The sequence below is a fragment of the Phalacrocorax aristotelis genome, chromosome 1 (assembly GCF_949628215.1).
Source record: "Phalacrocorax aristotelis chromosome 1, bGulAri2.1, whole genome shotgun sequence".
Lineage (NCBI taxonomy): Eukaryota > Metazoa > Chordata > Aves > Suliformes > Phalacrocoracidae > Phalacrocorax > Phalacrocorax aristotelis.
The window spans coordinates 26,862,992-26,880,183 of NC_134276.1; the positions used below are offsets into that span (position 1 = coordinate 26,862,992).

General features: G+C 37.5%; 1 protein-coding gene across 7 annotated transcripts in view; it reads left to right on the forward strand.

Moving 5' to 3' along the window:
• The window catches only part of NBEA (neurobeachin), a 507,728-nt gene that overhangs the window by 440,971 nt on the left and 49,565 nt on the right, over positions 1-17,192 (forward strand). For all 7 annotated transcript variants that reach the window (XM_075085055.1, XM_075085072.1, XM_075085081.1 and 4 more), the window contains one exon: positions 8,002-8,154. In XM_075085055.1, the coding sequence (XP_074941156.1) occupies positions 8,002-8,154 (153 nt within the window). The remainder of the gene's footprint in view (positions 1-8,001; positions 8,155-17,192) is intronic.

The following is a 17,192-nucleotide window of genomic DNA, read 5'->3' on the forward strand; positions in this document are numbered from 1 at the left end:
TGTCTAAAAGTGAAGACATGGTATCATAAATGCTATAAAATATGCAAACATATGAAAAGGAGAAGAATTATTTGTCAGGGAACAAAGAGGTAAACCTCAGAGGAAAGGGATCAGAGTTGAAAAATGCTTATTTAACCAACAGAGAGTGAAAAGTTAAAGTGGAATTGAATAGTCTCTGAATTTGAATATCCTCACAAGGGGAAGCAGTAAAACCCTTATTCCTCGAGCTTAGTAGAAATGTAGACTGGCAAAGGACTGGAAAAGCATCAGGGACAATCATGAATTGGCAAAAGGATGCGCTAGTTGACCCTTTAGGCCCTTTCCATTTGTAGAGTCTGTGTTTCTTAGCGATAAATCAAGAATGAGTATAGCAGCTAATTGTTGCTGTTGTTTGTTGCTTAAGATCTTAATGAACTGCATTTCTCAATGCCATGACATCAGGGCCAACTTTTCCCTGAGGCCTCAGAGTTCATTTTGCAAAAGGATGGAAAACTGAACTATTATTAATACTACAAATACCCTATTTTTTCAGATTAGTTGTGCTACTGCTTGGAATGCCTTACAGGCTTTTTAAGCATTTTAATCAAGTTTTCAGGGGCTGGAAAAGCAACGACCTTTGGGGAACCACCAAAAAAACCCCTCAAAATCTCTACCCATTTTGCCCGCTCTCCTAAGAGCAGCAACCACTGTCTTGTGCAACAAAAGACCTTCAGCTCTGAGACTGTGAAACATCCAAAAATTCATGTTCAGCTGTCTGGTAACTTCTAATATTTATCTATCAGTCCTGCGAGAAAGTAGATAGTGTGGAAAAGAGAAGATATATAGAGGTTGCATGTGAGTACAAAATCTTAAAGCATGTTCTCTGTCAAAGGATTCTGCATATTTGTGTAGCTTCTTCTGGCTGAACACAGTTATAAATGGGGGTCTTTGGCAGTGTGGATTCCCATGTGATATACATGCTATAAATAGTTTTCCCACCCTAAAGATTTTTCAGTCTTTACAGTAAATATTAGGTGTATGCAGTATGGACTACCCTTCAAAGTAGCGAACTTTCAGAATTGTTAAGAATAGCAAGTGTTCATTATTCATGTATTCCTTATCATGTATTTGAAATTCATCTGAGCTGCTTTAAGTACATTTAATCTCTGATCTCACTAATCTCATTAATTACTGTGGCACAGGTTATGAAATAATTTAAAAACAGCATGTGTAATGAATTAATCTGACATTCTTCAATGCTGTGTATTGTAAGATGGCCACAATTTTTGCTTTCAAGTAGCATATTAAATAATGATACGAATTGCCTTAATTCTTTATTATCAAGGTCTAATTAAAAAATCCTTTTAAAGTTAATTTTTTTTAGGAAAGTAAAATCTGTATATTTCTTTCATCAGTTATTTTTTAAGAAAGAGGTCTATGAGGTGCTGTATTCTTAAGTGCTTAAGTCACTTCAGAAAGGGGGCATTTTTAACTAGTAAATTGAGATTTTTAAGCAGTGCAGACACTTCCCACAACACTGTTCTTCTGCAGCCTCAGTGTAGTTTTAAAGGAAACATCCAAATCACTTTTTAAAAATTCTGCCTTAAAGTTTAAAAAATAAATACCCGATATTTGCAAAGGAATGTATATCTCTTTAGGAAGCTGCTATTCTGTGGGTCAGTCTCCTTTTTGCACATGCATGTGTTCTCTCTGGCATTCTTGGTGACTTCACGTATGTAAAGGGAGAGAGGGAAGGAGGGAGGGAAAAGGGAGAGAGGGAGAAACAGAAAGAACATGTCAAGTCTCCTCTGGAACTAAATTGTTTCACATTGAGCTAATAAAAAGAGGGCTGTGGCAGTAGTTTGATCAATCTGAAAAACAAGCCATAATTGCTACATCTTGAATTGTGGCAAACAGTACACCACCTTTGAAAAATGTAGCATATGATAGATTATTGCTCAATGGATGATTAAAGATCTACTTAGACAATTTTGTTCTGTACATTTGGGCTGGTTTGGTTATTTTTCAAAGAAACCTGTTCACCTACAGTGGATGAAACAGAATTAATACGGTATGTGCTGTATTAGAGTGGTAACACACAAGGGAGAACCTGGATAACAGGGTTTATTTTATTGTGTCTCCCTTTATCAACATCGACCTTCTCTCGAGATAATCAGTACAAGCTGGAGGAAGAATGAACATTCACAGAGTGACCTTTGAGGAAACAAGTCACCCGGAAATGACCATAACTTGGCCAGTCAGCTTTCACATTTTTTCCTTTCCACCTCCCCCCTGCTCCAGTTTTTGGTAACACTGACTTCCCCAGAACCTCTTGTTCAGGCACTAATCTTTCCTAATGCCTCTCAAACTTGTTATATTACTTTTTGAATAGTGTGTTTAGTTAGAAGTTAGAAAGGTAGCTCTGACAAAATGTCATTAAGGCACCTTAGTGTGAATTAACGCAGTTAATGGAGGTACTCATGACTGACTCGTTGACCCAGTACTAGACTCTTGTGGAATTAATGGATACCAGGGGATCAACCTTTTGGGAGGAAAAGAAAGAAAGAAAAAGAAATGGCAGCTTTAAAACCTTGAAGTGAATTATATTAGAAAAGTGAAAACGTCTGGGTTGGATTTGATTTCATTGGGAGGCCATAAAGTGGTATACCCTTAGCAAAACATATTAAACAGAAACGTCAGATTTGATGCAAGTGGTGTACAATTATGATAGTGTTAATAGTGGTCCTTTATCACCCCAAGACATATTTTTAAAGTTTAATTTCTCAGCAGCTTGGATTTGTCACAAGCTTGTAAATTAGAAAATGCATTTGGGGATGTTTTCTTATATGAAGACACAAGGCATATAATACTGTTAACTATACCTTGGGGTTTTAGTGTAGCTATTAAAATAAACTAGAGATCACATTTACAGACAAGAAATGTCTGTTACAATATTCATTTTACCTTTTTTTTTTACACCCCTCGGTAGCTTTACTGCATCGTTCTTCATCTGAGAAGAGCCAAGCTTCTCGGGCAGCTTGAAAGGTAGCTGACTATTAAATGATAGAAAGCTAACCTGTCTTATTAGAAGTGTGAATGAAAGGGGAGCAGAGGAGGTTACCAGCTTGTGAAATGTCAAGGACAACTAGACAGAAATTACTGCAAATGGATTTAGATCACTAGAATCCCTATTTTTATTAACTCTTTGAACTCTAGATATTTATTGTGGTAAGAAATTACCCATGACAGGTTATGTACTTGGAAAGATTTATTTAGAACCTTTGATATGTTTTTGCAAGAGTGAAGAAACCAATAAAATTTACTGAATTGCATCACTTAATGCAAAATTATATATCAGCTGAATGGCATACAATAACAACATGCATCTAAATTGCTTAATTGGTCTGTGAATATTTTAAAAATACCAGACTTTTTAAAAATATTGGTCGTCTTTGTCTTTTTTCTTTGCATTCCCTCATTTTATTCCTGCAAACCGATGTAACTGCTGGGGAAGCTTTTTTTATGTAGTTATTTTTGATGTTTTCCTTCATGTCCTGATTTACACTGGCTGACTCAATGTTTATAGTGTAGGAAAATAATATTTTGAGATTTGTCATTCATGAACATTTGTAGGTTGTAACTTGAACTTCTCAAAATCATGGTAGCTTCAAACAGGCATTCTTTTGCGTAGACCTGGCTTTGTGTTGACCTTTTACCACTAGTGCCACTGAAGGTGCAGTCAGAGTTTTAAGGATCCTCTTATCAACTATTCTGTCTGTCAAGTGGAAAGCAAACTGGGAGACAGAAGATCCTCTGTGTCCCATCCTCTGGTGTAAATACCATCACTGAGATACATTTTTCCCCTGGTAATTTCTGAGTCTCCTTGTGAATTTAACAATGACCCTTCTAAAGGAGGAAGTCGGTGATTTGTAAGAAGCTGTGTTATATGGCAAATTGCACTCTGCATAAAAATGAATGAAAAATAGCAGATCCTGTCATAAAAATATGCAATCTTAATCTCCGATCTAAAGACCACGGAGGCTGATAAAAACATTTATTTTGGCTTCTGTGTGATGAACATGTGACAAAATAGAATGAGACCAAAGTATATAAAGGAGTAAATTAAGTTGTGCACCATTTAGGAATAATTCTACTAGGTAGTTTGTGGAGATTAAAAGAATAGTTTACACATCTATAAATAAAACTTAAGCGATATAACAATATGGAAGGTAAAATCATTGTCCTTCATTTGGACTTTTAGGAGCTGAAAGGCTGTAAAGCTGGTAGGATAATGTTTTCCAAATATGTAATAAACTATGCAAGGAGAGAACAGTAATCTGTTCTCTGCATCCATGATGGATTGATAGCTGGGACAAGGGAGAATGGGCTTAGGTCGTGTAATAAAATATTCAGGCCAGGTGTTAGGTAAAACTTCCTCAGATGAAGAAGTCAGTTGATGGAAGGATTGTGGAGATGCTGACACTCAAATTCTGAGACAGCAGGGTAGGCAGATATCTAGCAGGAAAGACGGTATAGCTGAACCTCTTCTGGAATGGAGGAATGGGCAAGGTCACCTCTCCAAATGTGACCCTGAAACAGATATTTGAGGTATGTGTTCCCTCAAAACAAATGCATGAAAAGAGCTCTCCTCTCTCTCACCATAATTTTTATTAGAATATGAACTGGCAGAAACCCACTTATGAAACAAAGAAAACCTGAACTCTGGCTGAGAAAAATGTATATGGGTTTCAAAAATAACTCCAGCCCTTGCTAGTGTTATCCTTTCCTTCATTCTTGTGTTCATTCTTGCACCTTTCAGTGACTTCTTGGTTAAAGCAATTCTCTCTGGGTCCCAGTTGTCATCTTGCTGTCCCTGCTGAGGTTTACTGCTGTCTGCTCCTTCCTTTTCCCAGCAACCTCCCAGGCCCTGTCCTTGCTGCCTGCTCTGTCCTTGCTAATTCTTCCTCTCTCTGCTTCTCCCAGCTTATACTGCTCCTAGCGAAGCATGCTCAGGGGCCCTGGGGAAGGGGATATTTGCCTTTCCATCCTCACCTGGCGCCTGCTATTGGCATGAGGTAGAAAAGACGGCTTCTTCATTTTTTTGCAGCAGAATAAACAGCGAACACATAAAGACAAACCTTTCTGTCATGCTTCTCTAGATTAATTGTATTTTCTATGCTTCTGAGTACCTAAATACACATTTCGAAGATTTTTTCCAAATGTTAGCAAGTTCATACTTACAAGTTGTCATAATGTGTCTGTGTTTTAGTATATATTCATTCATTCTCTAGAAATAAGAAGGGGATGGATTTATCTGAGATATTTTGTGTTGTGGTTTCTTAGTCTAGTCAAAAGTGGAGACAGCAAAATTGCAAAAGGAATATCAAATGGTACCAAAGAAACTGAATGGTTAATGTGAAGTATGGGAAATATGTAATTATCTGGGAAAGGTCACATGCAACATTGTTCATATCTCAAGAAAAGGTTCAATTCATGCTAAACAGTACTCAAATAAGCAAAGATCACAGGTTGCACTAAAAATAACATCCAAGGCAATGGTGGGACTATAACACAATGGGTTTATTAAATGTTTTTTTTAAATGCTATGTTTGTTTCGTTACTTTGACTAAAAAAAAAAATACCAGGAGATGTGTAACTGAAATGATTAGGGTTCTAGAGAGAGTGTTATTTGAAGAGGATTTAGAAGTCTGTCACTGGTTAGTTTCCAGAGCACAGGAATAAGACAGGTCAAACTAAACATATACAACACAATAAATCTTATGAAGTTAATCGCATGCTTTCTATTTATTCTATTTCTGTTTATGTTTTCTGCTATACCAGACAAGGGAACATTAAATTACACTGAAAGCAAATAGCAACAAAGATAAAATTACTAAATGGAAATACCATTAAAAATATTCAGTGACTTAAATCCCTTTGTTTCAAGATACCCCTGAAGTCAGAAGGTTAGTAGAATTCAGTTAAACAGTAGTTGTGTCTCTGGGGAGCACAAATCTTTCAGATGTAAAATTTCAAAATTAGATCCTAGGACATTTAAAACTGAAAAAAAGAAATTTAAGGGTTAACATATCTTTGATGAAATCAAAGCCTTGCTTGCTATTTCACATTACAGGTTAGTACACCACCATGTTGCCTAAGAAATGGTAATAATTAACAGTGGTATGTGTTTCAAGGCTTATATGCAAAATAGAAGTAAACTTTGCTTACTTTTGTTTTCTTTAATAAATTCTATTTAATTAGAATATTGACTTCTAATTTAATTTTTACCTACTAATATTTCTTCATTCTGAGGTCCTTATGAATTTTTCCTTCCTTTAAGGCAATGCTCTTAGTTTGTCAGTGCGTTGTAAGGAAGCACGGGTTGGGTTGTGGCCAGCTCTTAGTCCCAAGTTACCTGGCTGGTTTAGTTAGTTAATTCATTGAGCTCTGGAAAGATTAATGTCTAGTTTTCTCCAACTGCAAGTATCGTTCATTCCTCTTTGGACTCCATTAGGGAAAACCAAAGGGCTTCCTTGGGAACCTGAGAGTTAGTGAATCCTGTTTAGGAGAAAGGGGAGAAGTTTGCTTTTAGAAATACTCTGAGTAAATTAGAGGTATATAATCAAACATAAGATTGTCAGTAAAACAATCTTTTTTCTTTTAATCTTGTAGGATATTCAGGATTGCTTTTAGTTTGGCTTTGCTCTAGCTGCTGTTTTATTATTTACTGCATGTAATATTTTTAAAGGTTTTAGCTTTTTGAAATTACAGCTCATTTCTTAATGAGCTATTCAAGCTCGGGCATGTCTCACTTGGTTAGTGTTTTGCACTGGTTAGTTATTGATTGGCATTGCATTTTCTTCTAATCTGAACTCAAACTGTAGTATATTAAAAGCAATGTAAAGAAGCAAGTAAATTGCCTCCCTAAACATACTTAAAATTGTAACATAAATATTATCCTTTTTGGTTTTTTTAATGAATAAATTTGAAGGAACCATTTATGCCTTAACTGCTCTATTCTCTATGGAGTTGCCGATCAGATTTAATTGGATAAGTTTGTGTCTGCAGTGATTTTTTTTTTACGCTTCACATGCCTGCAGCTTTTGAAAGGACCACAAAGAGACTCAGGTTTCAGGTGCTGTGTCATCAGTTTTGATCATGTTACACAACTGAATGCCATAATGCTTTTAACAGTGTAATTTAGTGAATTTAATCCATATCTGGATATTAGAAAAGAGATATCAAGCTTTAAAGCTTTTTTGTTACTGCAGTTCAATGCTTACTGCTAAAATATTAGACAGCAACAAATGGCAATATTTATTATGTCAAAATGCATTTCTATTTAGCTATCCTGGAAATTTGGAAAAACTTCACACCCCAACTTTTTTATAATGTATTAATACATTGCAGATGATGTTTGATACTCAGTTATTGAACTTTCACAGTTTAAATACCATGTATTTATATTTTAAAGGACATTTGTTGTACTGACATTTTTCTCTCCATGTATTTTTGAATTTTGCTTACAGTAGAAAAATTCATTCACCCTGAATTCTTTTTTCTTACATAGGTACTCAGATTGCCACCTTTTCTTAATGAATTAAAGAATATAAAGAAAGTAAAATCAAGACAGTGTTATGTCAGCAACTTTTTTACCCCTTTACTATAGTTAAGTAATGATTAAAAAATCCAACATATTTATAGTATTGAAGGCTTAGCATACAGTTTCTTGTACCTGTTATTCTGAAGAGGTCTGCTTTATTGATATGCATTCCTTTTCCAAAGTTATGCTGTTCATAAAAATAGATATGGGAAAAACAGAGATTAAATATTTCAGTATGAAGAATATGTTTGACCATAAGTACAAGAAAATGGATTATAAAATGTCTTAAACAAGTGCACAGAAACATAAACAAAATCAGGAATGCTTTAATGTGTACTACAACAGATCCTGATTCTAGCAGCACCACTTAGCTTCTCTGTATAAATGTAAGGTCTCATTGTGTGTTTTGTCCTTGCTAGGAGTTAATCCCAGAGTTTTACTACCTACCAGAGATGTTTGTCAACAGCAATGGCTATAATCTAGGAATCAGAGAGGATGAAGTTGTTGTGAATGATGTTGATCTCCCCCCATGGGCCAAGAAGCCTGAAGACTTCGTCCGTATCAACAGGATGGTAAGCTTCACTTCAGTTTAGCCTAAGTAAGGAGTTCTGTGTTTTAACAAGCCAACCTAATGTTCATCTCTTTACAACTAGAATTATAGAAATAAAATGAAAAGTGAAGAGGAATTTGTATTCTCTCTTGCTTGACAGAATCCTTTATTTTACAATGGATTTTCCTTCCTTGTGCCAAAAGAATGGAAAATGAAATTCAGTTATTTACTCTCTCGTGAGACAGCATCAGACGAGTATGAGCTGGACAACATAGAATAGCCTGAAATATTTGAGTCTGTTCCTCCTCACAACCTTCTACATCAAAAAATGAAAGGTTATTATAAATGCTGGAATCCTGCAAGATATATTCCTTACTTGACCAAAGCTATACACTTCCTAGTCATCAGAGATGAACTGGAAGTGTAGAAATGTGAATATAAGCCAACAACTGCAGTCCCTGAAGTAATTTTGGAAAAGAACTGCTCTCGTGTAAATCACCATGAAGTCTGCAGAATTTAAGCTTGAAAAATATTTGTCTATGTTGTATACTTTTTGCTTTAATTTGGTAGATAATGATTTTATTAAATATAGACTTCATACTTATGTATGCTTCTAGTAATTTTTAGGAAGAACAAAGTATTTTCTGATGCTTTGGCCAGCAGTAGTTCAATTTATAGTTCTGTTTTGGAAATGGATCTTCCCTAAAGTGCATATTGCTTGTCTTGCTTATAGAGTTGGGACTGTACTTTCAATAAGCTATGAGTTTCCATCCACTTGCAGAACTGTTCAGCTTGTGCATTATTCCCTACAGTGATTTTGTGTTGCATTGTAAGTCTAGCAGTGTTGGTTTTCTTCTAATCAGTTTGGCAATTCAATTTCAAGAATGATCTCTTTCAAGAGAATTGTTCATCAGGAGCTGATAGAAAAAATAGCCTAAGAAGTTCAAAAGACTAGAAGAATATTATAAAAACAAACGTATTCCTAGATGTATATGATTTAGAAGTGTCCTCCATTTAGAAGGGTAAATGGTTTGACATATGTACAGCAGTCTCCTAAGGAAGTGATGGCAAGCGCATCACTTGAGACATATAAAATGCACTACACAAAGCATGAGAAATGTGTTCCAGGGAGTAGTCCTTGGCAGGAAGAAGCTGAGCAACATTTTCCTTCTTTTTCTTGGCTGATTTCTTTTATAGCTGCATATATTGTAACATTCTTTCTAAAAACAAGTAATTGTCGCAGCTGGTGACAATAAATTCAAGTGCAATTTTACTAGCAAAGAAGGCAGTGGACCCAAAGGATCACTACCTTCCATTAGCATTCTCAAGTGTGGGATGCGCAATTACAGGTACGTCTCCAGAGCGCCCATGTTGCTGCACAGAACCCTGTTCTGGATTGCGGTTGTGGCTAAACCTGGACTGGGCCCAAGAGTAAGCATACTACAGTTGACCAAGAGGTTTAGTTTTGACATCTCAAACAACAGAGGTTGATACCTTAGTGAAAAAGGATAAGCAAGCTGCCACCTATTGGGGAATATAATGAGATGCATATTAATGGCTCCCTTTGGGAAATCTTATAAAGAATGTTCCTTCTTGGATCCCAAATTGTGTTTCTCCATCTTTCCACAGAGATGGAATGATTAATAGGAGGATAAAAAGCACTGTGTGATAAGAGATCACTTAAAGAAAAGCTTTAGCTTTAGTTTATTTGATTTCTCTCGTGGAATTTCTGCTTTTTAGGAAATAGAATACAAGCTCTCTACAGAAAAGTTTTGTGCTGGGATATTTACGGCTGTTGGAGAAAACAGCTGCTTGCATGAATTTAGAATGTAGTATTTATGCCCCTTCAGGATGATACTTTCAAGACAGGCTGATAGTTGAAAGCTGGAAATACCTTTTAAATATTAAGCTGTAATAGCACTAATGACTGACTCCATACATAAGTATGCTTAGACTGCCATGAGACAGACAAGCTGGTGTTAAGACTAGAGTAGTATTAGAATTGCAGTCTTCAACTAATTGAGTACTTCACAGATTTCTAAAATCAGAAATGATCTCACTTATGTATCATACCCTCCCTATACTGTCTTCTGCCCATCCCCACAGATGTGAGCATCGTGCTGTTATGATACAGTTTTGCCTGGAGGCGTTTTCTGCATGGCCTTTACTCATCCCAGCATCTACTTTTAGCAAGAGCATGATCAGTAGTTAAAATTAAGTTCTACACAAATACATACTATCTTCAAGCGAGCAGTCTCGTGAAGTTCATGAATTATAATAAAGTTGGGAATTGCCTAGAAAACAGGAGAAAGAGGCATAGATTTAGTTGAAATAGATGCGGAAAGTATACTGAAAAGCACCTCGGGAGGAAAGAAGTAAAGATATTCAATAGGAAGCAGAATTCTGGAAACAAAAATAGTACCAAAAATAGAGCAGTAGTAAGGGAATTGTGACAAAAAGCAGCAATTAAATTAGATAAAACTCTGTAATTCTATATTCACCAGAAAGAAGTGTATTTTGATGCCATCTATAGAGAATCATTGCATCACAGAGGATATAAACAGTCGTACCTGTCTATGGTCCTTTTGAGACTGCACCTGGAATATTGGATTCACTTCTGGGCAACTAGATTACAGAAGAAGTGTTCACATTTGGATGGAGTTCAGAGGATAGAAACAAAGTGAATAACATTAGGTTGTTTAAAGAGCATGATATATGCATAGTCTTTTTATACAGCTTATTATAAACTAGCAAGCTAAAGAAGGATAATCCCTTTCATGAAAATGTAGATAGTATGTGTAGTAAGAAGTAATGGAATTACATTTTCAAAGTGTAATAATTTGAATGTGTCATAATTTTTCAGAAAAACTTCCTCACGTAGGGTTTTATTAGGACATAGAGCAAACTGCCAGTACACTCTCTTTGGTCACTAGAACTGGACTGGTCAAAGTAAGGAACAAATATAAAGGGACTGGAAAGTTTGACAGTCCCTACCTGATGTCTAATTCCATGTTTTGAACCGGCCAGCAGATGTATTATTCAGTTAGGTCATCTCCAGGCCAAGCTTTGCCTGTTACACAAGAATGTATCTTGAGAAAAAAAAAACAGCCTGGGTGTGGTGCTGACGTGTAAAACACAGCAAGCTTGTTCAAGCCTGGAATTTCTCCAGCAACTTAACAAAGCAAGTAGAGAACACATTTACAGAAAAGCCACAGAAAATTAAGGAATACTTAAAGTAAGTGTTATCCTGATCCCTTCTCTAATGAAATCAGCAGTTGTTATGTCATTTCAGTGGAGAGGATCCTATGTGATATGGCATAAAGTACAGTGGGATCTTGTTTTTCCCAAGCTGACAATATTGTCTTCTGTTCATACATTTTTTTTGCTTGCTGCAGGCATATATAATGTGCAATTTTATGGGGGAGTAAATACAAATCCTTCTATACAGCCTACTTGCACATTTATGAATGTAAACATTTTCTTTAAATAACAGCAAGTATTTCAGCATTTCATCCTGATACTTACCAAAGCAAATAGAGAACAGCCTAGAAAACATCACAGCAGCAAAGTGACATAAATCATTGTAATTTAACCAACTGGTTAGCAAGCTTTACTAAAATTCTGTGCAAATTAATAAGTGGCAGGCAGGGTTTTGGTGGTGTTTTATTTGATGGTTCAGCTGGGTGTTTTACACTTCAAACTAAACACAGAATTGGAAGTGGAAATGGTTTTCCATCAAAAGTGATTCCTTTAAACTTGTGAAAATTAGACTTATTATAAAGACCAGAAAAGACATTCAGTCAAGTTACTTTTAAGACCTACTACGGTAGCTTATAAAGCACTCAGTGTATACATCAGGGATTGTTGTAGCAGTTTTATTTATCCATACAAAGCTAGACTGATTACTACAGAGTTACTCATGAAACATTAATAAAGCACTATGTTCAATGCTAACATGATTATTGTCTGACCTCGGCGATGGCACAAAGGACAGAGGCAGAAAGTGTCCCTGATAACATTACCCTAATGCTAGGCTCATCAATCATAATCTCCCAGTTTACCAGGAAAAAAAAAAAAAACCACATAAAACGTTCCACAGATGTGCATCTGTAGTCCTACTCAGCCTCTCAATCCCCACAGACTTAGAGCAGTCCTGAGAGCCAGAAATAGAACAGATTCAGTCAGTAAGTCAAGCATGTTAAATCAAGGCAGGGAACACCACTGTGAAACACTGAAGCAGAGCTTTTATAATAAGCATTCTTTATTTTTGAAACAAAAGATGCAAGATTGTGTAATTCAAAGTTAATTTTAATGATATTTTCATTACAGCTTACGCACATATTAAATTACAAATTACAGTGTTGAGTAAAATGCATTCACTATAAATTATATTTTTGAGATACTAAACGGTGTCCTGTTTTTGTTATACATATTTTGTTCCTATTACATAACTGTTACTAAGATTGAATTTTCTTTCTGTCTTTGAAATGATTTATTTGTGCTTTTCTGCTGCCAATTACATTTTTGTACAGTTCCCTGGCTATTCAGAAGCATGCGTAGTATTTCATAATTAAAAAGCTTCTTGAATAGTCATTAGAAACATCTATTATGAAATCTCTCTGTTATGAGGATCTGGAAGATTTATCTTTTCTCCTCACCGTTCAGCAGCAGTTGACATTCCTTTTCTACCAGATAAGCAGCAGATAAGATTTGATATTACTTCCTCAGCAGTAGCTTTGATTTTATTTTGTGTATTGCCAAGGTTTGTTGTCAATGCAATTAAAAGTCATTCAACTAACAGAGCTTTCAATCTAATTTGAAATTGGCAGTGGTTTTTTTTTTTTTTTTAAACTTTCTACATTGCTGAAGAATCTTATTTCAACCTTGAAGACATTCATGTAAAAGATCAGTTTCGGTGCAGACATCCCTGAATAACCCAAATCTGTAGAATGCACTTCTGAGTCACTTTTATTAAAATACTACTTTGTTTAAATGAACATAACTAATTTCAGATATCAGTACTGCCTGTTCTATTTTATGACAAGAGTCATAGAATCGTTAAGGTTGGAAAAGACCCTTAAGATCGTTGAGTCAAACATTTTACTCCAATAGTCAGTACAAGAAGTGGTAAATGAGGCAGAGAAATATTAGGCGGCAAGAACCTGTGTATTCAGTGGCTGCAGAGGAGCACGGATGTAAGGGGAAAGAAGAACCCAGCTCACAGGCTGAAACAGTTGATGGTCTGTTATTGAGTAGATCTACAAAACCAAAGTGTCTTGGAGTAGTTTTAAGCAAATATTTTTAAATATACTGAATATAAGTCAATAGCAAGATGCTATGGTAGGAGTTCTTGGAGAGACAGACAGCATATAGCTATGGAGGGGAGGGAAACAAGGCAGGAACTGCAGAAACAAGAGGGGCAGGCACAGGTGTGGTCCAGATGACGGACAGCATCAGAGCTTTCTTCTCCTCCGGTGACACCAAATGCTATGTTAGAAAGAGGTTGGAATTGCATATTTTATAAATCCAGAACTCCTGATACTTTACACAGCACATAGTGTGCATTAAAATAAAAGCCAATTCCTCCTACAGGAATCTCAGTAAAAAAAATTTTAACATCAAATTAGGATGAATAGAGAAGAAAGCGTGCAGCGTTCATACTGCACAAAGGTCTGAAAAGAGCTATAGAGATTGATCCCACTAAGCAGTAACTTGGCTTATATTAACTTTATTTAGTTTATACACAAACATAAACTTACTAATACCAATTTATATTTTACAACAGCTACAGGTCAAATTTCCAGCCTGTGGAACATGTGTGCATACACTTGCCTACAAACACACAAAAAACAGAGTACTTTTCCTTCAAAATACGTATACACTAGATGTTTAATAATGCTTATGATTTCCCTATTAGCAATAAAAGTCCCTCCACTGAAAACAGTAACATGAGAGACTCCTTCTTCAAAACAAAACCCATGACAAAATACTGACTGGAATGCTACTGTTTGAAAATGAAGCCCTAACAACAGTGGTTCAAACAAGTTTGAGAGTGCCTGAATAAAACTCTGTTTTCTGTACATTTTAATTATAATAGAAAACAAGCTGGGTATTAGCTCATTTCTGTTAATCAGTAAGAATCTTAAAAAGCCAAATTATTTAATTATATAAGTAACAATTATTATTGCTTTTCTAAAAAAAATGTTTCTTTATATTTCATATTGAAAATGTGCTCAGAAATTAAAGTCCCCAAAATGCTTTGAAGCCAAAATGTTCTTGAAAAATGCTGTTCTTTAGGGCCATCACCAGCCTATTTTAAGGATATTGTTGTTATTTTTTTCTGTATGTTATTCCTACTGTACCTACAAATTATTTTTTAGGCAGAAAATTCCCTCACCCTATTCCCTACTAAGCATTGCATATTCTTGAGAAAGCAAATGATGTACTGTTGACAGTGAACAGCTCATAAATTTTCAGAAGGCTCTTACATAGAGGAGGAGCAGCCTGTGCATTACAGCAAATTAGGGAGAGGATTCTGCAAGTATTGCGTGAGTAGCACTGCAGAAGTACTTGGGAGAAACACCAGCAAACCAGGCCAGACCTGGCATCAGAAGCTTTCTCCTGACTAAAACAAATCCAGATTATAAAGTATGTATCAGGAGCTTTGTCCCCACCAAGGGCCAGGTAAGACTTTTTAGCTTTTTGGTGGCCTGTTCTTGAGTGCAACCTACCAGAACCTGAGTTCATGCCCAGTGTCATAACCCATAGGACACCCTGATGGGAAGGACAAGAACATCACACAGCACCCATCTCAGCCTGCAGCTTGAGGCTGTGTGGTGCTAAGGCCCATGCAGAGCCACTCTCACAGCTCTGGCTCCTCTCTCTACCTTCTACTCTGGTCTCTGCCCAAATCCTGCACCAGACCGGTCTTCCACCACATGGTGCCTAGCAGGCACAGCACTGCTATACTCTTGCTACCACCAGCATCCTCACAACCTCCCTGACAGCAATTCTTCTGACTTCCAATTTTGTGTGCAGTTCTGAAATTTGTAGTTCAAAGTAATTAAATCTACTCCTTACAAATTTCCCCAACAAACTAAGGTTCTTCCCCAAGGAACTAAGGACCCCAAGGTTCTTTAAAAAACCATTAGACCTATAAACATAATATAAAAAAATCTGCTTAAAGAATTGGAAATGAAGACACGAGATGCTGCTGTTAAAAAGTAGCTTATTTATTTAATAAATTAAAGAACCGTTCATCCATGTGAAACAGAAGTTCTCCAAACCCGTCAGGGTCAGTAAGGCCTTCTCTGGAATGACAAGCTGCTGACTAAGGGATGGTCATGAAAGTAGAAACTGCCTCAGGAAAACTAACAGGCATTCAACTCTCCTAACTCTCCTAACTTTGAAGGTCAAAGGAAGTGTACCCCGCCGATGAGCAGGACTGGCAAACTGGTAACTACAGGCGAGGAGGAGGCTGAGGTGCTCAATAACTTCTTTGCCTCAGTCTTCACTGGCAACCTCTCTTCCCACACTTCTCAAGTAGATGGACCTCAAGACAAAGACTGGGGGAGGAAAGTCCCTCCCACTGTAAGAGGCGATCAAGTTCGTGACCACTTGAGGAACCTGGATACACACAAGTCTATGGGACCTGATGAGATGCACCCCAGAGTCCTGAGGGAATTAGCTGATGTAGTTGCCAAGCCACTTTCCATGATATTTGAAAAGTCATGCAGTCGGCTGAAGTCCCTTGTGACTGGAAAAAGGGAAACATTGCGCCCATTTTTAAAAAGGCTAGAAAGATGGATCCTGAGAGCTACTGATCTGTCAGCCCCACCTCTGTGCCTGGGAAGATCATTGAACAGATCCTCCTAGAAGCTATGCTAAGACACATAGAGGACAGGGAGGTGATTCAAGATGGCCAGCATGGCTTCACCAAGGGCAAATCCTGCCTGACCAACCTGGTGGCCTTCTATGATGGAGTGACTACATCAGTGGACAAGGAAAGTGCTACAAATGTCATCTCTCTGGACTTCTGTCAGGGCTTTGACATGGTCCCCCATAGCATCCTTCTCTCTAATTTGGAGAGATATGGATTTGATGGGTGGACTGTTCAGTGGATAATTAATTGGTTGGATGGTTTCATCTGGAGGGTAAGAGTCAACAGCTCAATGTCCAGATGGAGATCAGTGATGAGTGGTGTTCCTCAGGGGTCTCTTTTGGGACCAGTACTGTTTAATATCTTCATCAGTGGCATAGACAGTGAGATTGAGTGCACCCTCAGAACGTTTGGAGATGACACCAAGCTGAGTGGTGGGGTTGGCACACCTGAGGGAGAGGATGCCATCCAGAGGGACGTTGTCAGGCTTGAGGAGTGGACCCATGTGAACCTTATGAAGTTCAACAAGGCCAAGTGCAAGGTCCTGCACCTGGATCAGGGCAACCCCCAGTATCAATACAGGCTGGGGAATGAAGGGATTGAGAGCAGCCCTGTGGAGAAGGACTTGGGGTACTGGTGGATGAAAAGCTGAGCATGACTGGCAGTGTGCACTCACAGCCCAGAAAGCCAGCCGTATTCTGGTTCTGCATCAAAAGCAGCCTGGCCAGCAGGTCGAGGGAGGTGATTCTGCCCCTCTGCTCTGGTGAGACCCCACCTGGAGTACTGCGTCCAGCTCTGGAGCCTTCAGCACAGGGAAGACATGGATCTGTTAGAGTGGGTCCACAGGAAGGCCACAAAAATGATCCGAGGGCTGCAGCACCTCTCCTTTAAAGACAGGCTGAGAGTTGGGGTTGTTCAGCCCAGAGAAGAGAGGGCTGCGGGGAGACCTTATTGCAGCCTTTCAGTACTTAAAGCAGACCTATAAAAACGATGGGAACAAACATTTTCGCAGTGCCTGTTGCAATAGGACAAAGAGTAATGGTTTTAACCTAAAAGAGGGTATATTTAGACTAGATGTAAAGAAGAAATATTTTACAGTGAGGGTGGTGAAACACTTGAACTGGTTGTCCAGAGAGGTGGTAGATGCCCCATCCCTGGAAACATTCAAGATCAGGCTGGAT